General features: G+C 38.8%; 4 protein-coding genes across 4 annotated transcripts; 1 reads left to right on the top strand and 3 right to left on the bottom strand.

Annotated features, from left to right (window-relative positions):
* Nucleotides 1-7464: 7464 nt before the first annotated feature.
* LOC133719852 (salicylic acid-binding protein 2-like) lies at nt 7465-9358 on the bottom strand. Its single transcript, XM_062146043.1, has 3 exons — nt 8884-9358; nt 8077-8208; nt 7465-7931 (listed from the first exon to the last, which is right to left on the bottom strand). The coding sequence occupies exons 1-3, from the start codon at nt 9253-9255 to the stop codon at nt 7650-7652; spliced, it is 786 nt and encodes a 261-aa protein (XP_062002027.1). The 5' UTR covers nt 9256-9358; the 3' UTR covers nt 7465-7649.
* Nucleotides 9359-9706: 348 nt separating this feature from the next.
* LOC133719835 (nuclear pore complex protein NUP58) lies at nt 9707-14353 on the bottom strand. The gene is made up of 6 exons (XM_062146023.1): nt 13831-14353; nt 13305-13419; nt 12176-12646; nt 11129-11633; nt 10392-10432; nt 9707-10201 (listed from the first exon to the last, which is right to left on the bottom strand). The coding sequence occupies exons 1-6, from the start codon at nt 14256-14258 to the stop codon at nt 10163-10165; spliced, it is 1599 nt and encodes a 532-aa protein (XP_062002007.1). The 5' UTR covers nt 14259-14353; the 3' UTR covers nt 9707-10162.
* A 952-nt stretch (nt 14354-15305) lies between these two features.
* LOC133719845 (F-box protein SKIP19-like) lies at nt 15306-17026 on the top strand. The gene is made up of 2 exons (XM_062146035.1): nt 15306-15729; nt 16315-17026. Exons 1-2 carry the CDS (start codon nt 15392-15394, stop codon nt 16868-16870), a joined length of 894 nt encoding a protein of 297 aa, XP_062002019.1. The 5' UTR covers nt 15306-15391; the 3' UTR covers nt 16871-17026.
* Nucleotides 17027-17159: 133 nt separating this feature from the next.
* LOC133719861 (dof zinc finger protein DOF3.4) lies at nt 17160-18459 on the bottom strand. Its single transcript, XM_062146054.1, has one exon. It carries the CDS (start codon nt 18047-18049, stop codon nt 17336-17338), a length of 714 nt encoding a protein of 237 aa, XP_062002038.1. The 5' UTR covers nt 18050-18459; the 3' UTR covers nt 17160-17335.
* Nucleotides 18460-23714: the final 5255 nt, after the last annotated feature.

Here is a 23714-nt window from a genome sequence, read left to right as displayed (position 1 = left end):
ACTCCGTGATCTTCTGCTTTTCTGAGTGCTCCTGATGATGGAGGTCGGACAGGGAAAAGCAAAAGTATCTTGGTGAAATGTTTTTCACCTTCTTCTTTTCTGAAAAGCAAAGCATCTTTTTGAAAAGGGAACAGTTGCTTTTTTGTTTTTGATGCTTTTTTCTTTCACCAGCTGCTACATGTTGTCATCAGTCTCTGAGTGGTGGCCAAAGACAAACGAGTGATTGTCTGTTTGGGTCATTCTAACTGTTGTAGCATTGTCTTCTACGTCCGTGTCGACATACATCTTGTAGTGGTTGTCGTTTTCAAGTTTATCCATCCACTGCATGCATGCCATTGTTGAATCTATCTCTTTTCGGGTGAGAGATAGGAATAGGTCACTGCTGACGACGTCAGGATGATCGTAGGCAGTGATAATAATCTTCTCTCCTGCTGCCAGGAAGGTATTGCTGAGGTCTTCAGAGATGATCTTCTTTATGTATTCCAAGGTCATGGCCTTCATCCATGGGATGCTAGAGTTTGGTTGGCCATTATACCCAACACAGGCAGGTTGCAGATATTGTCTTGGAATAATTCTCACATAGTGATATGGAGCAATATATTCAACTTCGCCATTTGCTTGCCGGATCCATTCTGGAGGGGTGGATCTAAACTTCAGACGAAGCTCACAGTCTGTTTTTCTAACATTCTTGACTGTATTGACGATGATGGGTGGCAATCCTTTTAGATCATCATTAGTTTTGGTCCATAGATTATGGACAAAACCATTTTCAACAAGCCAAAGCTTGTGTTCTTGTGGATGTTCACTCTGAACATTTACCAGGTATCTTCCAACATATGGTCCCGCGATGATGAAGAGTGTTGGAGGAACTAGGTCTTCTGAATTGTGCCTTCCTATTAGATTGTGAAATTTATGCCAGTCTGCTTCAGTGAGTGCCATGATAGGGACCCTAGCACTTTCTGGACTTTCAAGGAAGTTAATTTTTTCTTTCTTGACAGCACTCTGCTGTAGCTCTTCGAATTGTGGTCTAGCATTTTCGTATAGTTCTTCAGCTAATGCAAACAGAGCTGGAAACATTAGACCACTGCTTCTTTCCTGAAAGGCAAATAAAAGATTATCCAGAATTGCCTTCTGGTGGTAAGCTAATCTCCTGCCAGTTCTGAACACAGGAGTATCGAAAGTTCGAAGTTCATAATTAAAAACATTAATTACTCCAGTTGGAGTAGGTTTGCTTTTTGGCAAAGCAACAGCCGTCAACGGTCTTGATGAGCCTTTACCGTCTGCCGTTTGAGACGGGCTAGCCAATCCTTTACCCTGGGATTGATCAGTTATGGCTGGTCTTTTTGGACCTAGCAGGAATTTTTTGAGGATTTCTTCTTTGGGATCCTCGATATCCTCATGTTCTTTCCCAAGTCTTCTGCTTCTGGGATTGCGACCTTCGTCATCATCTCTTCTATTGAACATGGCTAATTCTCTTGTCAAGGCGTCTGGAAGATAATTCTTGTTTCCTGCAATTAATTCAACAACATAATCGTATTGGTTAAGAAATAATTGCCAGTTAGCTAATCTTCCTCTATCAGCAGCTTTGTCAAGTTTGAAATTTTTGAAATTCTTTACTCTGGCACAATCGGTGCGAACAGTAAAGGGTTTTCCAAGAAAAGCTGGAGAATTTAAAATCGTTTTCTTTACAGCCAAAATTTCTTTTTCCCCTGTGGGATAATTCAGTTCTGCAGGGCTGAACTTGCCACTACAAAATTTACAGATTTTTTCAATATTAGTTCCAGGCGTTTTTGCCAGAACAACACCGGACCAGTAATTATCACTCGCATCTGTTTGGAGGATAATTTCATCATTCTCTTCAGGTTGTTGAAGATGAGGGAGGTTTTTGCAGAGATTTTTTATCTGCTTCACAGTTTTTTCATCATCTTCTGTGAAGTTCCATTTTCTTTTGGAACTCGTTTTAGGCAATAACATTGCTGTTAACCCTGAGATCTTGGGGATGAAATCTCTCCCATAATTTATGACACCAAGGAATCTCTCTAAACTCTTAGCATCAGGAATTCTATCTGGGAATTTCCAGATTTTCTCAAGGATATGAGGTTGGAGTTTTATCACTCCATTTTTGATATTTATACCTAGGAAATCAACTTCATCAAGGATAAAGAAGATTTTCTTTTCACCTAGGATAATTCCATGCTGAACTATCAGCTTTACAACCTCATGGAGGTGTTTCATGTGTTCTTCTCTGTTTTTGGAGAAGACCAGAATGTCATCTATGTAGACGACGCAAAACTCCGCAACGTGCTTGAAGATATTATCCATTTTTCTCTGGAATATTGAGGGAGCTTGCTTGAGACCAAAAGGCATTACTAACCATTCGTAATGTCCTTGTGGTGTTCCAAATGCAGTGAGAGGTACACTCTCAGGATGCATTTTGACTTGCCAAAATCCTGACTTTGCATCAAATTTTGAAAAGACTTTAGCTCCTCTGAGCTGGTTGATCAATACTCTTACTTGAGCAATTTGATAGCCGTCTTTGACAGTCTTCTTATTGACATCTCGATAGTCAATAACCATTCTAGCTTTTCCTCGAAGGGTTTCTGCATGATTTCTCACGTAGAATGCTGGAGCATGATGAAGGCTAGTGGAAGGTTGAATCAATCTCTTGTTCAGGAGATCTTCAATATCTTTTCTGAATTCTTTTTGGTCTTCCTCTTTGTATTGAGGAATGGTTTTGACATGACAGATAGCATTCATGTCATGCAATCTTAATTCACAGACCACTGGGTCTTTTTTCCAAAACTTCTGAGGATCTACATCGATGTTCTGCTCGAGTAGTTTCTTGATTTTCTCAAGAGTGGGAATTTTCTGAGACTCAAGCTTATTCTGAAAGTGCTTGAGGTTATGCTCATGGATGAAACTAGCTTCTTCTTCTTCACTAGTTTCTGCTTCTTCTTCGTCTTCAGAAGAGTCTTCAACAAGTAATTCTTCTTGTTGTTCGATTTGGAGTATGGGTTCAAATTTGGGTTTGTAGGGGGTAAGATCACCACTATTCTGTTGCGATCTCTGATATTGGGTAGTAAAGTGTGGACCTACAATACTTTTGGCCTGAGTAAGCCTGTCAGCCCAGAACACCCGTTCTCCTTTTCTGAAGCCGATTGCTTCTTCATCCTGAATAAATCTCTGTTGTAGAATGAAATCATTACCCAACAAGAAATCTGCGCATTGGCCTTCAGATTGCCAGACGTTATGGATGATAAATGTTCCTCCACCAATGGTGATATGAACATTTTTTGCTACTTTATTCATGGTGAGATGGCTTCCATCAAAAGTAACACCAGTAGCTGTTTTCTTTTCTTCTTTCCAGAGTTTTTCTGGAATTGCAAATCTCTTTGCAACTGTAAATCCTGATCCATTATCTACAAAGGCATGTAGATGATATTTTTTATGATCAGGGAATTTTAGTCCAATCTCTATGTAGTTGCTGTATCTACTCGTAGAGACGACTTTTGATTGTTGAAGCTCATTTTCTTGAGCTTGTCCCTTTGGAATGAACGGTTTACATTCTTCTGGAACAATTTCTGGTGGTTCAACCAGTTCATAATTTAAATTTTCATCGGTTTTTTCTTCTTCGATGATTTCTTCCTTTATTTTTGAGGAAGATGGTTTTATAATTTCTTGGAACAAAGTTTCTACTTCTTTCTCTTTTTTCTCAGAGAAATATTCTTCATATTCTTGATCAACCAATTGGCTGACAAGGCCATTCTTGGTTTTTCTTCTTGCTTCAGCTATGAAGCATTCTTTGTGATAAGTCTTTTTCAACTCTTCACAAAACATAGGGAGACCATTCTTTTCATGACATAAACAGTAGTCACAAACGAATGTACCAGGGTTCACCTGATAAGAAGACATTAAGGATTCTGTCTTGCTTTCTTCCCAGTTTTTGATTCTCAAAATATTCATTTGTCTGGATTCGAAGTACTCTACTTCAGAATCTGTTTCAGACTCAGATGAATCTTCTTCTTCAGACCAGGCAGAATAAACTGACCTGTCGTCTTCTTCATCATCAGAATAGGCTATTTCGTAGCCCTTCATGTTGGCAGTTTCTACAATATTCTCATATTCTTCAAAGAGAGCTTTAGTAGATCTTTTACCCTTTTCTGGGCATTCATTGGCATAGTGCCCTTCAGCTTTACATAACCAACATCTGCAAGCTTTCTTGCTTGGTTGTTTCTGTTGATGAGTATTCTTCTTTTTCTTGAAGAACTTCTTTTTTGGATCTTCATCCTGTTGTTTCTTGTAATTGGAACTTTTCTTGAATTTCCAATCTTTTCTTTGATTACTCTTTCTGAATTTTTTAGAGTAATATTTTCCTTTCTTCTTTCTGTAGAACTTGGATTCATGACATCCCCAGTTGGTTGGCATATCCAGTATTCCGTAACAGAAATTTTCAACTCCTTTGAGTTGTTTCTTGGCCATCTTAGCTCTAAGATTGGCTTTGCATTGTTCTTTCAGTAATTGCCGGATTCTGTCGGCAATTCCTCCAACTGAAAATCTTTCAATTGGTTTTTCTGCTATGCTTTCTCGCACAGCTGTTCTCCATGGTTCAGGGAGTTTCCTGTGCAACAGGTTGACTAGATCAGTGCTTTCTAGTTCACCAATTGTACAGTAATATTCTTGAAATTCATTCAAGTATTCTTCAAAATATCTCATGTCACAAATTTTGAGAGCATAGATATTTGATTTGGCCGTTTCTCTGGCCTTTTCACTCATATTTGCAGAATCTCCACAGAACTGATCGTACAGGGGTACTGCAAAATCATACGGAGATTTTGAAGCTTTGATATCTTCAAGCCATTCTTTTCCTCTGGCCGTTTCTTTGAAAGAGAAATAATATTTCTTGGCTACTCCTGTGAGAGTAGTTTCAAAGTACATCTGAAGATCAGGAGCTTCGAATTTTCCAAAGGTGAGAGCAGATGCCATCATCAGGCTGTCTACCCATTGGTCAAGAGTTTTTCTCTTGTCTAGAGTTTTATCCAGATCTAACCAGATACCAAAATTGGTAATTGGTACTCTGGGTATTTTGTCTTCTGGGACAAATCTTTGCGAATTTCTTTCTCCATCTCTGCCCGTAGGGGCCTTTTGTATAGGGAGTTTCACCTTTCCTTTTTCTCTGGTGATGGAAGTTTTGGAGCTTTCTCCTTCTTCCATTTCAACATCTTGGTAGGGAAGGAGTTTTCTTTCCTTTCCTGGATTGAAATTTTTCATTTCTTCGATTAGTTTTTCTAATCGTTCAGGATTTTCGCAATTCTCAGCTTCTTCATAAAGATCATAAAGCTTTTGTGCTCTAAGCATATTGACTGGTCTGTTTAGATCAGCTTCAAGGTCTTCTTCAGTAATTGGCTCTTCAATAGTGGATTTTGTGCCACTAGTACTAGCTTCTCTAGTGTTGTAGCTTCTTCTGAGAAGATTTTTGTTTATCCTGATATTCTCAGGACAGACATCACTTTTTCTGTGATTGTCAAAATTTAGACTGATTTCTCCAGTCTTTCTGCTTTCATAAATTTTAGCTTTTGCACTTTCTGCTGGTAGCTTCGGACCAGATAATTTCCATTCAATAGGAAACGTTACTTCATTCCAAGTAACCTTGTGGATCTGCTGTGAATGGTTCTTCTGGCTGGTGAGGAATCCAGTAGTAAGACCAGGGATGTTTGATATCCTTGTCTTTGGCTCTACTGTAGTACTCATTAGTTTATAGTATATCCTGTATACTATTGCCAATTCTTGCATATCATTTTTCATAGATATGCCATCTGTCTTGACTCTCAGTCGGAGACAGTGAGCTGCATCTTTCAAGCTGGTAGAGAAGTTGGGGAAGCAGTTGAAATATGCTACTTGGTTGCACAGAGATGCTTCAAGGGTTCCCAAAAGACTAGCTTGAAAATCTTCCAGTCTGTTGTCTTGTAAGACACATAGAACTGAACAGTTTATACCTTCTCGAGCTAAAAGTTTTATGCCTACTTGGACTGCTCCAATATGCATAAATTGATAATTTTTTGCTTTTGCTCGGGCAACTTCAGCAGGAGTGATCAGTAGTAGATCTGTTTCTCCTGTTGTAGAGGGGGTTGTAAATTCCAGCAATTTGAAATGATGGCTGTCCATCAGGTCAAATGTTCCCCTTTTGTATATTTGCTTGAAATCTAGCTTTGGAATTGAGGCGTTTTTTACCTCATGCTCGATTTCATTGTATTCAAATTCTTCAGAATTTAGGAGTTGTACTCCTTTCTTTTTCCCGAAAATACTCATCATATTGACATCTCGAGTTTCTTTCGGGTTTTCATACCGAATGCTAGTAGAACTAGTTGAGGGATCCAGAAAAATCAAGTTTGGAACAGGATTCTCTGGCCTTTCTAATGGTTTGAATCCATTAGCTTTCTTTTTTACTGTAGGCACTTTCTTGTCCTTCAGTATATTTTTCATAGAATCCAGCGTTTTTTGCTGTTCATTGATTTTTTTACTAACACTTGTTAGCTTTTCTTCTTCCGTTTTTGGAAGCCCTTTGATATAATCCAGTTTGTTTTCCAGTTTTTCTAACTGGTGGATTATAACAGGAATTTTCTCTAGATGTTCTTGATATCTAGATATTTCTTGCTGCAGGATCTGATATTTTTCATCAGAAGATTTTAATAGAGAATTCAGTCTCTCTATTATTAAATCAGACATTGTCCCCATCGGGGATTCCCCTGCTGAGCTATTTTACAAGCTCTGATACCAGTGATTTGCGGATCTAACCAATGCTCAGGTAGTCAAGAGGTCTTTGTTCCTCTTCAAGTACATATAAAAGATTATCAATATCTTCTTCTAATTTATAGATCCTGGTTTGGAGTCTATAAATAATATCCCAGTAGTTGGGAGTTTCTCTGTTAAGACTTTCTCTATAGTCTTTCAATTTTTTCAACTTTTCTCTTTCTGTTTTCAATTCTCTGCTAGTGCTTTTGCAAATAGCATTTAATTCAAGTCTGTCAACGATCGAAATTATGAATAGTAAAACTTAACTGCTTACCTTTGAGCATTGAGGATGAATAGACTGCAATCATATTATAACAAACAAATTCAAAATATGGGCCCACTATGTTTCCCTAGTAATAAGTGTAAAAGGAGTAAATCTGCGGTAGATTTGGGAGGTGAAGCAAAGGAAGAGATAAAGAGAGGCAAAAAGGTATCTTATGTGTAGGGTTTTAATTGGCTATGGGCAGCCCTTGCTGACCAGGGCTGGTTAGCGAAGTTTTTTCTTTTCTAATTTTAGAATTGAACTCTTACATGCTTCTGTGCCTAGAAACAAACAATTTTGATTGCAGCATTATTTTACCTAACAGACGAGGGCCTTCATCCTAAGACAATAATTGATATTTGTATGTTGCTCAAGGGGGTTCAACACAACTAGATGGAAAAGTGATTTTGACATAAATTGAAAACTTCGAAATTGAAATTAAATCGCAATAGATGTTTATACAAATACAAGCACTCACATTGTTCATATTAACAAAAGAAAGAGCAAACTAGAAGTTTCTAGGCTGCAATTTATTGTTACACCAGCAGTGAGCAATTTATTGCCCTAGCAATTAGCATAATTGTAGCTCACTGACATTTTAAGTGTACTTCTGTGCTATCTCTAGAAGAGAATTGGAGAGTTCTTGTGGCTTTGAAAACATTGGCATATGATCAGCTCCTTTGATCTCCACCACATCTTTAACCCCACTATTTTGAATCATCCAATGCTGAAATTCCTTGGTTATTACCATGTCCTTCTCACAAATTGCATAAACTCTTGTAACCGATCCATAACCCTCATTTGAGAAGTTCTTCATCTTACACACTTGTTCACGAAAGAAGGAACTCTTCCTTACTAGACTCTTGGCGAGTTCGATATCCTTTGAACATGCAAAATGTAATTGCATCAGTTCAGAAAACTTGAATAAGACATACCATAAGTAAGAACCAACCTATTCGATTATCAAGAATCGTAGTCTGAGAAGAAACTTATGCTATTAGTGTGTGTTTTAGAGAGAAATATACCTCAATGGGGCTGAGTTGATAGAGACTTGTTGCCAAGAACTTGGGACCAAAATGAAATGAAGCAAAGGGTTCTTCTCCAAACTGTCCAAACTGGGTGTCCAACCATCTGTCTAATGGTAATTTTTGCATGAACTGTCCACGGAATATAGAACAACCATATAGTTATCAAATTAAGAGCACTGTAATTTAGTAAAGTAAATAGCATCTAGATTCCACAATTATTATTTGCATTCAAATGATTTGACTCCCAAAAGCCAAAACCAAGTTGGTAACCTCCCAACTATTTAGCTATAGGACAAGAATTTGACTAGCAATGGGGACAAGAACTTGACTAGCAACAGGGACAAGTTCATACTAAACATTGGGGACAAAGTACTTGAATAACAACATGGACAATTCTAGACTAACCTGTCAACTACGTAGCTATACAGGAACTGGATGAGCAATAGGATAAGAGCTTGACTAGTACATCGCTAACAATATGGACTTGACTAACAATTGGACAAAGACAGCTAAGAAGCTGAAAATGGCATGATTTCTTCAAGGAATAATCTGAATTGAAATGCAGTTATAATCAAAGGCATGATGCCGGATTTCCTGTACAATATCCAGTCTCGTATATTTCTAACTATGCTTAATTGTATTAGCCGCAACATTGTGATGGACCGGATTATACTTCAGTATCGATCTGATGATTTCACATCATAATGAGATTATGAATGTTCAATCATCATTCATAACATGTCATATATCTGATATTCCGGAAATCTTGAATAAAGCCAAGTGATTCTTGAAAGAACAACATACCTGATCCACAACATACCCTGGGTGGTGTGTGGTATCTGGCAAAAAAGCAGCCAGGAAAACAGCAGCTGAAATTTTCTCAGGGAACTTCTCCATGGCAACAGACAAGTTCATGCCCCCAAGGCTGTGACCTACAAGGATAACCTTTTCTTGTGGACCAAGTGATCCGATAAACTGAAGCAAAGGCTCAGAGTACTCTCCCAGTGAATGAACATCTTCTAGGGACTTGGTGTCGATGCCTGAAGCGGCATTATTGAGGGCCGTGACCTTGTGACCGGCAGACTCCAGCCTTGGCTTGATTTTGTACCAACACCAAGCTCCATGGCCTGCACCATGGACTAGAACAAAGTGCTTCTGTGTGTTGGATGCTGACATTTTCTCTGTACTTGGTTGTAGAGCAGTTTCACTCCCTTGAACTAGAGCTTCAACATAGGGAGGCCTGAACTCGTCAAGATCTTTAGGAAGCTTCAATTGGCTCTTCCCACCCTTGTTTATCCTTGACTTTTAATTTCCGCCGTCGGTTCAAAATCTAACGGTCTGAAGTCTTACACTTTCACTTCAGCATCGGCCTATTAACTACTCTAACGTTGGGTAACGCCGTTAAATATATGAGAGTGAATAACGCACTTCTACTCCTCATATATTTAGTCTCTCCATTCTCTCTCTTATTCTTAGTTTATAACAAAAGCAATTTAATATTTTGTCATTTTAAAATATGGCAGAAGTGTGCAATTTCATCCTATACAAAATTTTCATTTTAGTCAGTTTACTGTCAATTTGTGCATATCAATCACTCTACTAGCAATAGTGGCTCATGAAGGTCATATCAGCTGAACATATATAACACATTTTTTATGAGTTCGATGTTACTTGTAAGTATCAGTACATGATTAGCAGTTTAGCACAACTGAACAATCAAGTTCTCGGACCAGCTATCAAAGCTAAACCTCCCATTGGAAAACTTTTGACATCTTTATTTGACGCTCCAGATGTTTCGACAAATGGACTACACTTTTTCTAGTGAACACATTCAAATAATCTGACCTAAATCCTATACTAATGTTACAGTGACATGGATGTTTCGACATCTCATCGCAACATTACAATACACTATGCGCTGAAGAGGCAGTACAAGATTCGGTGGAAAACTCTGAAGATCAATTCAGCAAAAGAAGCTAAAGAGCAAAGACAACGCTCCTCGACACTTGAAAACACAGATACTTTCTGAAAATGACAGCAGTCTTCCAGATTTAGTGGCCTGAAACAGTGAAACCCACTGCAACTAACGTCGGCCAGGCCGAGCTTTTGGCTTTGTTGATTTCTGCAATAGCATAAAGTGCATAGAGAAGATAATTCAGTACATGTACCGCACAGCATGTAAATTATAAAATTAGAGCCTTTAGAGCTGGTTAACAAATAGAAGCCCACATTTGTTTCTAAAGCAAATTTTAAGCCATTGGAAATAGCAATTAACTGAATTAAGTCACAGAGCTGAAAGAAAATTCACTCACCGTTGCAGCCCCAAAGCTAGACCCAAATGATGTTGCAGGACCTGGAAAATGTGGTGAAGAAGATAGTTAATAAGGCTATCTGAAAAGATTCAATATGCCAAAAGATATTACTAGCAGAATTAAGATCATCCTCTGGAAACTAGTTGCTAAACATAAAGATCTAAAATTTTAAATCTTATAACACTAAATATAACTGTGCTTCGTGAATTATATCAAAGTTGGTGTATGACTTTGTAAATGATTTTCAAAGATCACCCACTGTCTATGGCATGTTAACAGAAACAACTAGAAAAAACCAGCCATTATCTAGCATGAAATTAATGGTCATTAATGGTTCATTTAGTAAAGTAAGCCATATAAATTCTATCGGGGACACCACTACATATTGCCAGTGTAAATTGCTAAGAACCATATAATGGTCGGTAATAAATCAACAATAACAACAAAGGAAACTGCTTCAACTAAATGCCATTCTAAATCACTTATCCAAACCACTCTGTTTTGTAAGCTTTGACCTGCCCCAGTAATGTCCTAATACAGTAACATTACAATTTACAATCTTGGGGACAATGTAAATGGTAGATATTTATAGCAGAAGACTTTTGCATGACTTCTAGCATTCCCCATGTGACACATTCAGTACCCTTGAAGGCCTTAAACATACGTCCGGTCTCATATATGAAAAGCTATAAAGATAAAACTTTATTGATGTAACATTAACAAGAATGAGACCGTACCGGAAGCAAATGGAGTAGAAAATAATGAACCTCCCACAGGAGTAGTAGAACCCAAGGCCTGAGCAGTATTGCCTAGCTGAGAAGCAGTTGATGTCTGGGGCGTAGCAGATGATGGTCCAAAAAGAGAAGATACTGGAGCAGGAGTGGTTGGTGTTGCAAACAAAGATGAAGCCATGGAAGAAGAAGATGGAGCGGAAGGTGTACTGAAAAGTGAGAATGCACTCCCAGATGAAGCTGTTGTAGTAGCTGCAGATGTCTGTGGAGCTGTTGATGCTGTTGATGCCGCCTGACTTCCTGAGCTAGCCAACAATCCAGCCACTTGTGTTGATGGTTGTGAAATTGCAGGTAAATGCAAAGTTGGATGCACTCTCTTAGCAGCAGCTTCTTGCCTTGCTGTTTCCCGCCTATCAGCCTCAAGAAATGGGTCATTCCCATCCCCTAGGCGACGCTGGTTAGCAAGATAAGCGGCTTTCATGGATACAATGTACTGATGAATACTCTCCACCTAAGAAATGTATCATAACAAAGATTAGCTATCATGCAGGTCATAAAACAGCACACTGCTCCATTCGTCTTCAGATATGCATTTAGTTGAGGGGAGAGATGGGAGGGAAAATCATACACACATTAAAATAAAGCCACAAACATCATAGAAGCCATTAGCTTTTAGTTTATTTTATCATGAAATGACCAAATGATACTCATACAAGTCAAAATAACTCCACAAAATTAATATTGTTCCCAACTTTACACTGCATTATGAATAGGAAGAAAAACAGAAAAAAATAAAATCTATATAAAAATAAAATAAAATAAAAATTATTTTCATTTAGGTCATGCAAATCGGCTTTCTCTAAAGATAAGCAAGAGGTATGAAAACTAATTGTTTACAGCAAGTTAAAAACACTATGTAATTATAGCAGCATCTTTGTCACACATAGGGCAACAAAAATACACATTTTGGTTGATAAAAGCCAAGGAAATATAATCTACTGCATAGCTGTATGATGAGCGTTAACTAAACACAAAAGATTTTCTTTCATTTACCTTAGCAGCCACATGAACAAAAAAGTCATGCACATTTGACATGACTTTTGGGAGAGATTGCAACAATGAGGATCCATCATTGGAAGAGTTCCTCTCTGAATTTAAAAGGAGCTGCTCTATTTCTTCAATCCATTGGCGGCACTCACCAAGATACTTCTCAAATCTTGCAATTGTGTGCTGTAAGAAGGGGGATGGTTTCCTTGGAACTCCATTGTAGAAGTCAAAAACTGGAACTATAGAAGTAGTTGTTGGTTGACTAGTTGAGCCTGGTGTTACTGTTGCTCCAGGAGCCTGTGACGCTGCTGTGCCATTTGAAGTACCTCCTGCATTTGGACGAAGAAACCTTGGACGTAGCATCATGAAAGAACGAACAGCAACCTCGCTGTTCCGTAACATCTCTTTCACGGTAGCCATCAGCTCCTGCAGCAGAGCTTTCTGTCGGTCCATGTCAGTACCAATTCCCCCAAGCTCCTGCATGGATAACACAAAAAATTTGTAACTGAATTGTACATTCACAATTAGCAAAAACATGTAGCACAGACAAGCACCAGATATTTTTCTTTTATTCTCATGATCACATTGTTAAGTTTCCTCTCAATCTGATCAATTTAAAGACTGCATCAAATAAAAAAAAAAGGAGAAAATTTCAAGGCTACCGAATTGTCTAGTAACACAATTTTACAAAAGCCAAACTCCCGTACATAATATAGAGGAATAGAATCTACTTCTAAATAGGTCAGAGCCCAGAGGTATGAAGATTCAAGTCGAAGATTTCACTAGTTGAAACTTAAGTAAAGAGCTCTTTTCCCGCGTTCACGTGAAAACTAAGGATACAATGTGATACGTTATTCAACAACCAGTCGACCAATCAAGCACTAGGAAACTGACTCCATGAAGCATTTTTTACATTCTCGCTAACGATTTTAGTATATTTTATAACATGCTAAATTCAGAGGACGTGTAGCCATGCACTTGGCCAAGCCCCCAGACACAAGAGTCCAACACAGTGTATAGTATAAACACAGGTATGATAAAAGCAGTTTCTTACAAAAAGCAATATCATAATACCAAGATTACACACAGAAAAACATCAGTGACAATTATCCAGATGACCAATCCAAAAGCCAACCTGAATGATACGACTTGCATCCTGCTCGAACCCGTCATTGGAAACTGAAGAATCGTAGAGACGACTAGACTGATCCAGCCTTTGGCTCTCATCCCTGTACCCCAGTATGCGTTCCCTACATCCAAACAGCATTTAAGCAACTTAATACCCATAAACACAAAACTCAGCTCAGCTTGCAATCATAAGAGCCGAAGAGTAAACTCAGTACTGTAAACCAGTTATATCCAAGAATAAATCTATAACCTAAAGAAAACAGATTATACAACATCCTACAGAATTCAATATCAATTAGACGGAAGCCAGTTTTCAAACCCTAATTAACACCCAAAATGCAGCAATTAGTCAAAATCTTGATCTTGCCTACCTACATTTAGTCAAACAACCATGCCGAACACCCTAAAATTCACAATTGGCAAATCAAGAAAGTAAAATACTCGCAAATCTTGCTCTTCTCCACCTACATTCTACTCAACCAACCCTAATCAATACCCTAAACCCTAAATTCGAAAGCTACAAGAAACCATACTCAATCTGGAGCAGAATCTTCTGCGAATCGGGGTGTAAATCGGCCCACTTGGTGCCGTAACTCGCCGGAGTCTTGTCATTAGTAAACAAAAAAAACTGTTGCTTCTGCTGCTGCTGCTGCTGCGGCGGCGGCGGCTGAAATTGAAGCGGCGACTGAGACTGAAACTGCTGCGGCTGAAACGGCGACTGTTGCTGCTGCTGCTGCTGGGGTTGCGAGAACAAGGAAGTGCTTTGCTGAAAAGGACTCGGGGACTGCTGAGTTTGTTGAAAAAGGCTCGGGGATTGCTGGAAGGGGTTTGGGGATTGCTGGGTTTGCTGAAAGGGGTTTGGGGATTGTTGGGTTTGGAAGAGGCTTGGGGTTTGGAAGAGGGAGGATTGTGGCTGCGGCGTTTGCTGCGGTTGCGCCGATGAGAATAGGGAGAACGACATTGTGGATTTTGGGGGTCGGGAATTGAAAAACCCTCTGTTTAAAACCCTAGAGAGGGGGGAAGTGAAAGACCCGCCACTTTGTTCAGTCTGGGACTGAAAATTTTGGGTGGGGGTCTTATTTGCGTTGAAATGGAGCTGCGGAAACTACAGCGCGTTTTGAGAAAATTAAGCGACAGGTCGTTTTAATTATTGACGTAGAAATTAAAATTAATATTTTTTTTATTTAAAATTTTTTGTTCAAAGGGTCTCAAATGATCAATGCCTAGCAACAAACAAGAACAGAAGATTTGCCCATAGAGTTGGGGCAAACATATAGAAATATGTCAATACAAATCATCAAATTAGAAAGACAGGGGAGGAGTATCAAAGCAATTACGCTCATACTCAAGAGAATAATTGAACTTAATAAAGCTATCAACATCCATATTCTTATGTTATGCAACTATGTAACGGATGTCAAAATCTTTCAAAAATAGAAGAAGACTAATAACAGCACTGAGGTGATGGTTGAATGCCTATGTATTCTTCATCGAAGTAACAAGAACTACCGAATTCATTTTCAAAGTTAAGCAAATTACTAATTTTTTTCACAATTAAATAACAAAATTATATACGATTCAGTCTCGTTTTTGAAATAAAATAAATTCTTTAAACTTTTTAAATTTATTTTATGAACTTTTTTAACATGATTATTTTTTCATTTCTCGGTTGTTTAATTTCAGTTTAATATATTATCGGTTAAGAAACTCACATATCCAATCTCTCATACATCTGTGCGTCAATTTATCAAAAAAATTTCATTTTCACTAGTGAATACAAGCTAGAAAATGATTTGTGTATAACTAGTACAAGTGTAAAATAAATGACAAAGGAAATATGGGTCTAAAAAAGTAACAAAGTTAAAAAAAAAAAATTTAATCCTTCAGAATAAATTGAAAACCCCCCAAATTCCTGCAAAAATTGAATTCTCAGACAAAAAAAAAAAAAAAGGAAAAGGAAAAAGGAACTTCAAAATTGAATTACAGTTAAAATCGATCCCATGTCATAATGTTATTATCTGCTTCGGTACTTGGTAGTCTAATCGTCTCCTTTATGATAATCCCCAAATTCGAACCAGCAAAACCCTTTCCTCAATGGCCAAATCCTCCTACCAAACCTACCGGCGCCGAACTAGGAGCTACCGGAACTGGCTGGAGCTCCCGGACGACGTCACCGCTTCCATACTCTCCCGCCTCGGCGCCATAGAAATCCTGACGCGAGCTCAGAAGGTCTGCATGCCGTGGCGCAAAATCTGCAAGGACCGTTTGATGTGGCGCACCATCGACATGAGAAACGACGGTTTTCTCCGCGATTACGACTTCGACTTGGACAAGATGTGCCGCCACGGCGTTGATCGGAGCTCCGGCGGTCTCGTCGACATCAATGTCGAACACTTCGGCACCGATGAGCTCCTCAAGTATATCACTAATAGGTAACTTCATCTCTCTTCGATCTTCTCTTAATTTGTCTTATACATTTAGCAATGGCTTGATTTGCTTCTAGTTTATGTATCATTGTGTAAAAATTGGTCAATTTCAGTGTTTAGTTGGGGTATGTTTGGCTTTTTGGAATTGAAGGTTCAATTTGCAGTACTTATATACTAGTTTTCTGGTTTGCTTTTGGTTTTGGTTTATGGCTTTGTGGAGGTTTTACATGATCGAGCTCAAAGTCTAAACTTTTCATGTTTTGTTCGAATGCACAATACTCATCTCTATTGGGAATTACGGTAGGAAATGTACAATGTTCCATGACCTGAGAATTGAGTTACTTGATTGCAGTTGCGAATTCTTAGTCTATAAAGTATAGGCCTTAATAGAAGATTGAAATTGGATTGTTAATCTTTAGGGTACTTTTGGTTGAGCATTTGTTCACAAAACACATACACGCACAATCGAACTTTCTTACTTTCTTAATTGTGTTGGTTTCGGTGAATCATTACGTTGATGTACAATTTCATTCCGAGTGTTTTTCTGTCCTTTTGTGGCAGCTGACTTCTTCTTCTAAAACCTTTTGATAGTTCAACTGGAATTAGACGCCTCCGTTTAGTCTGTTGTTATGGCATAACCGATGAGGGGTTGATTGAAGTGGCTTCGAAACTTCCGCTGCTGGAGCACCTTGAAATTTCTTTCAGCTTTGCCTCTGCTCAATCTTTGGAAGTGATTGGGCGCTCTTGCCCTCTTTTGAAATCACTCAAACTGAACAAATATGGGTACAGATGCCCGTATCATGAGTGCGATGATGATGCACTTGCTATAGCGTCCACAATGCATGATCTACACCACCTGCAGCTTTGCGGTAATAAGCTGACCAAAGATGGCTTGCAGAAAATCCTTGATTGTTGTCCAAATCTTGAGTCACTTGATCTGCGCAAGTGTTTCAATATCAATTTCGGGGTAGTTTCGAAAAGAAGATGCAGTAAACGAATTAAAAGTTTACGGCTTCCTGATGATTCCACCGATGACTATGAGTTTGATCGTGCAAATCGTAGGGAGTTATATGCTCAAACCCATTGCGACCCAGATTATGGTGACTTCCTCCTATTCGGACGTTCTGTTTTTGGTCGAGATTGGTAAACAGCATCAGATGTACGGAGCATTGCCAGGGCAACTATTGTTCTAGTATACTAGTATGTAATAACTTATAGCTATATGCTTTACTCGAGCATATAGCTCTACTGGGTGTTGTTGTAGTACTTTGTAATTCCAGTTGAGATGGTTGAGTTGAGCTTCTGTAACAGGATTGTAATGAGCTAGTTATTACTTACCTAATTAAAGTCAGCTTGGTAAAACCTCAAATCCTATTAAGATTTGAGGTGAACCAAGATTTTATCTGAAGTGCAATGAGCAAATAGCAACACAAACATGAAAACATTAAGCTGCTACAACTACTAAAGTACTCGTGGATTAAAATTACACCGAGTAAAATTAGTCCCAAGACTCGACACTATTTTCTTTAAACCGTAGGAGCATTCAAGCACATAATTTCCATAAGAAACCCAAAAAGAGTAGCTAAATTTTACAAGGCAAAGCAAAGCTTCTTCACTTGAGACCATTACCAGGAGTAGAAATTGCCAGCTCTGGCCAAGAACAGAACTCTCCACCACCACCGAGACCAACGTTAACAAGCCCACCAGTCTCGCCATTCTCGAACTGCCACGCGTTCATCATCCCATGCGACACGCCGTTCGCCCCGATTCCAGCACCACCATCCGACCCCACGCCGGGAAAAGGCCACATCGCTCTCCCGAACCCAAAGCCCATCTCCTCAAACCCAGTCGCAAGCCCAAGCCCAAATCCTCCCAGCGCCAAAAACCCGGGCTGAGTGTTGAGCAGAGAAGTAAAGCTCCCTCCATTACTCACATTCCCCTTCACACCGCCACCGCAACCGCCGAACTGCCCGGCCCCGCCTTGTCCAGCCGATACCGGCACAAAAACCGGGGTGGCCGGCAAGGCGTGATCAGATGCAGAAGAGACCATGGAACCGGTGGAGGAGGTGCGGGAGCGCTTGGCGTTCTTGCGGCTGCCGCCGCCGACGGGGATGTCACGGAGTGTCCCACCGTGGGTCCAGTAGCGGCGGCAGGACTTGCAGAAGTGACGAGGCTGAGAGAAGTTGTAGTTGTTGTAGTAGCAGAACTTGGTGTTGGTGGACTCGCAGCGGGGACAAGGGAGGTGCTCCTGCTCCGGCGGCGGAGCTCCCAGACTCTGCGCCTTTGTGGGTCTCCGGTTGTTCGGGTCGCCCGAGTCTGACGGCATCTGGGTAAGTTAAGCTAAGCTAGGTCGGTTGAGTCTGATGAAATGACTGGAGAAGAAGATGATCAACAGAGAAATAAGAGAAAGGCTGAAGGGGTAGGGTTGGTGTTGTGGGACTGCGAGGGAGGGAGTGTGAGGGGCTTTTATGGTGTGGGAGAGAGAGAGAGAGGGGAAGAGACTAGAGAGAGAAAGTGTGGTGCTTGGAATAGTGGAACAGGGTTGGGTTTCTGAGGCATATATGAAGTGAAGCAGATTGAGGGGCAGCTTTTACAGTAGTGTTCTGTTAAGCACGACATTTTCAGTCGGCTCCAGAAGAGGCTCTCTTTTATTGTGCGGGTCGGCTACGACTACGGCTACGAAGCCCTTCTTTAATTTTCAGACACATGGATAATAGAATTTCCAAACCTCTGATTTTCCATTTTTCTCTTGGGAGACTACAAATTAAGCCAAGCAAATTTTCTATGGTATTATTTGTAGAGAGAGAAAAAGGCAGCGCCTGGTCTGATGATTCTCGGTCAGTTTTCACCTTTTGCATGCATGCCTAGCACTGTGCATGAGGTTTATTTTATTTATTTATATAAACAAGGTGGATATTATCATATATTCCAATGATAGATCCCCCAACATAAATATAATATCGTACGTAGTATAAGTAGCTCAGCTAGCTACTGGACACTAAGCTACAGTGTTCTGTACCCCAGCTACGTACTTGAAGATAGGTTAAAACTTAAAATCCAGAAACAGAAAGAAAAAGGAAAAAACAGCTTCATTAAATTTAATCGCCTTGAATGCTTCGTCCAAAAAAAAAAAATTCGCTTTGAATGCTCTTATAGTCTTATGTAATTGTACATGTGGCTTCAAATTAACTAGGTTCTTGTTTGTTGTTCGCAATTTTAATCGACCATTGTAGGCTACAGTAGAGTAAGAATAAAAATGTAGAGAAGAAGAAGAAGAAGATGGGGGCTACTTGTCTTTCCCGATATAGTTCATTCCAAACTTTTCTCTTTTGGTCAATGTTCAATTCAAACTTCACCACCTAGCTGAACCATCCATTAGCGCTAATGTTTTTCAAAAGAAAAAAGGTTTTTCTTTTCTTTTCTTTTTTTTGGACAAAAAAAGAAAGAAAAAAGAAATTTAATAGTACATTCTTCATAAAAACAAGAAATCTATTGGTATTTGAAAAGTGTTGCTGCCCTAAAATATTGTACTACTACCCTATGTTAGATTAATAATTAATTTATGGCATTTTGTTTTACTTCTCAACTAAATAATTTTATAAATTTGTACTTCTATCTTTTCGTTAAGTGACGGCAAGACAACAATGTCATTAGTAGACTGAATGTTACATCAATAAAACCTACTCACCGGCACAACATGCTCATTTGATTACAACAACAAACCATACAAATTCAATAATTTCGGTCACAATTTCGATTTCGCTATAATTGAGCTTAGACTAATATATTCTGATATATCAAACCACAGAATTTAGCAATGTGTTAATTTTAAAAACTAAGGGACCCAAGTAGTAAAATATACATAAACCCTCGGAACTCCAAAAACTCACTCCTCTTCACTCCCACAGAGTCACACACAAGACAAGCTAAAGAGGGGGGGGAGTGCATGAGGTTGTTTTTGGAGTGCCTAAAGGGAAAGCCATGTCCTCATTTCGAATAAGTTAAGCGGGTAATAGTAATAGATTGACATGTAATAGGGTAAAACTCGTGAAGGGGGACCGAGAGCGATTGATGGAGGTGGGTTCAGTCGGGTAGGTGGTGAGTTGGGTGGGTGGGTCTGGGTTTTGGGTCAAGACTGAACCGACAGAATCATCAATGTCGGGGCAGCGTGGGGAGCAATTATTGGGTTTCTCCTCTGATTTCGGACGCGTCAATGTCCGCATCAGATTCCCTCCTCTCCGTACTCCATTCTCTCACCGCATTTCCCGCTGCACTTTTTACATTTTTACATCCCAAAACAAAAACATACCAACAACAAATCTTCCTTCCTTCCTTCCATGATCCATCTAATCCCTCCCTTACCCTAGAGCTTAATTAGTAGCTTAGCTCACGTTAATAATGCATCTTCGTGGCATTCATGCACTTCGGTTAATCATCATTGAGCTTGATCACAAAGTCAAATTTTATGATGGTCCGGAAGACTATAGTGTTTTTTGTTAAAAAATAAAGTTGCGAAGGAATTTAAACTATTAAAAAGAAAGAAATTCATCATTGAATAGAATGTCTTTGTTAAAGAAAACGGAGAATAGAATGTCATGTTACTTAGTGAGACAAAATGACTGAGTGCATGCAAAAGTAGCAGTAGCACAATTGTTTTATACTAGAAAATTTATGTTTAGTAATACAAGCGAACGTCATTTGTTATGTTTGTCATTGATGTCAGACATAATTTACTACCATTTTAATGAACCTTGCTCATCTTTTTGAAAAATAAAGAGACAAATGAATCTGACGACTAAAATTGAACACACAGTTTTAAATTATTATTATTTTAATTTTTAAATTTAACACATGTGGAGGAGATTTATTTATCTATTACACTTTTTTTAAAACTATCCATTAAATGAGAAAGACTATTACTCTAATAAACTCAACGAAAAATGTAACATTCTCATGTAAATAAAGTTAGAAGCACTCGTTCAAATTGTATTAAGTTGGATATCTATATGAAGATAATGCGCGTAAAGTTTGATTGATTTCCATTATTCCATCCCGTTAAAACACGAGCTAAAGCAAGTCTTTAAGTTTCCATGGCAAAAGGACAGTGATGGATAAGAGAAAGACGAAATGGGATTCTATCCGTCTCTGAAGCCACCAGCTAATAGAGACCAGGTAGGGGTCCCTCCTCCGTGATACGTGCCGGCGAGATCGACAGGTGGATGTCGGCGAAGATCGACAGGCAAATGGCACGCGAGGGCTGAGAGTGTCTCCGGCAAAGTATCATAAGTCGCCATCAAAACTTGTCAGTCCTAAACAGTTGCCAGTGCCCTCCATCCTGTAGGACTTGCCCTACTCTCTTCACACTGTCCTCTCTCTCTCTACTGGTGCTACTGCTGGCTTATTCGGTCGCCCATAATCACTGGCTATAATGAGTTGCCTGCTCTCCTTCTTTTTCTTGGGTTCAGATTTTGCATTCCCTTCTCGTCTCTCGTCTCCTCCATCTTCTCTCTCTTTTGTTTGTCTCTTTTATTCTTGGCCTTTTCTCCGGTGGACATGATTCCCCTCACATGAAGAAATGATCTTATACTTGAAAACGTTTACATCGATCCCAACACCCCAAGCAGCCGAAATAATTGTTTTCAAATGAATCGGAAAAACATATGTTTCATCAATACTTTCCTCTCATCCAAAAGAAACCGTATGATTATTATCCAAAAAAAAAAACAGATTACTTTTAATAGAATAATGATCATTATTTCGTGGTTGTTTCGTAACATTTTGTAAGTCTACGGTGAATGAGTTTTGCGATTGTAAAACAATGGCACTCTCAAATTATATTTATGGACATCAGTTTCATTAAGACGTTATTTCTAACAATTTTTTTAAAATCTCAAGACTAATGTTCTTACCGAATTAAGATGTGAAGATAAAGGCGGATTTGGTTTACAAGCCAGTTATTAAGCAAATTAGAATATTAAATTTTTTTTCTGAAAAGATAAGAATATTAATTTTATATATGAAAATGTTGAAATTAATTTAGATAAGTTATAATTTTGGTGTCAGCTGACCTATTAGTATTAGAGATCTTTAGCAGACTCTCTATTCTGGCTCCTTAGCTATTTTAGAGAGCATGTTTAGCTTTTGATATATTTTAGCAACTGCACCAGACTCCTAAATGACTCTCTATTAATTAATTCTATAACTTTTAGCTATCTCGCTCCTAAATATAGAAAGCGAGCATATTTAATACATTCCTTTTAAGTAATTTTATATAATTTATAAATACATTTAAACTATTTAATTTTCACTTAAAAAATAATATAAATTCAAAACTAGCTAAAATAGATAGCATTGATACAGACATATTTCTAAAGTGACTAGCCAAAATAACTTTTTAGCTACTTTGGCTAAAATTTGACTCAAAAATGGCAATGCTCCTAGTAAGTTATAGTTCCAACATTGTAAAAGTCATGAGTTCGATTCTCACTGACCTATGTTAGGATAAGGTGGACTACGGATTTTTTTTTTTTAAATACTTGCAATAATGATTTGTGGCCTCAATGAGGTCTAAGATTTGTTACCTCAATCTTAGGTGTCATGCCATGTCATCCACACATATTACCTATCTGTCAAATCATGCTATGCAATTATTGAGAAAAACACCATCTTATCCTTCCAAAATCTAATGACTCTAAATTACTTTGGTTTTCTTCTAAAGAAAAAAAAAATTGGCTTTCTTTCATTTTTTTTTCTTTTCATTACACTCATGCTTAGATTTAAACAACAATTTTTTTTTTCAATCAAGAGTTCAAAAAATTTCATGTAATTCAGTCAATAGATTTGCACGTACGTTCGATTAATAGATTTGCTAACACATATATATGAATTCAACCTTTGCTGGGTTCCTGCAAATTTTGGAAATATAATGTGAAAAATACATATTCATATGATTGTATATATTCTTTTGTTCATTGTTTTCTCTTTATGTAGCTAGGGTTTAAACGTTAGATCTGAATTTATTATTTTTTGTTCATCTAGATTGTAGATGTTAATTAATGGCTGCTAACGTGGGAATTTTTTCTTACCTCTTAATTTAGACATAAGTATTTCCCAAATTCAATTTATTAATGCTATTTTTTTTTGGATGAAATTAATCAATATTTGGAAAGAAAAGTTAACATCTATTTCTTGGCACATAATTCAATATATTAATACCATTTGGAAAGAAAAATTAAAGGAAATAATTTAACTAAATGAAGAAAAATATTGGTCAAAGAATCTGTAGACATATCTCTTAAATTAATACATAATTAATAGTTGATATTTAAAAAGCTCTGAACCTAGGGTTTTTTTCTTGGGAATCGATTCTCGTCCGGCGGCTCACCACGCCGAGGCAGGCCTCTGGCCTTATCGGAGGGTGGTGAGTGCGGCCGGACGGGGAGGCTTGAGTTAAGGGGTCGGTGGCTCCGGTGAAGGGTTTTGGCTCGGATACAAGTGTGGTTCAGGTGAGGGTCCGACGCGGCTGGGGTCTTTTCATGGTGATCTTTGGAGGAGGTTGGGTTGCCCTGTCGGGTGATCTGACCTTCGCGGCTAGAGGCGCTGCGCTATCGGAGTGGAGGTGGCGACAACGGCATCCATGCTTTCTCAGGCTCCAAGACGGTGCGCGCGGGCGGATGGTAGCTATTTTGCGGCGGCGTGGATCGGTGGACAAGATGCTCTTCCAATTCTTTGTAAATGGTGGGCTTCTCTGTTGGAGGAGTTGTGCCGGCAGAATGGTGGCCAGGCTAGCTCACGGGTTTTGGTGCTTCGTCGGCAGCGGCGGCTGGTGGTTCTTCTCCTTGGTGGCTGGGCTTTGCAGCGGGGAGCTTTGTCAGGGAGCTGTGATTGGGCTCTGGGGCTGGGCCTTTCTGGGCCAAACTTAGTTGGTCTGGGGCTCTGTTTTTTATTTGCAGTTTTTTTTTTTCTTCAATAATTCCCTCTATGGGAGATTG

This window comes from Rosa rugosa, chromosome 1 (genome assembly GCF_958449725.1).
Source record: "Rosa rugosa chromosome 1, drRosRugo1.1, whole genome shotgun sequence".
Lineage (NCBI taxonomy): Eukaryota > Viridiplantae > Streptophyta > Magnoliopsida > Rosales > Rosaceae > Rosa > Rosa rugosa.
This window is presented reverse-complemented; position numbering and strand designations above follow the sequence as displayed.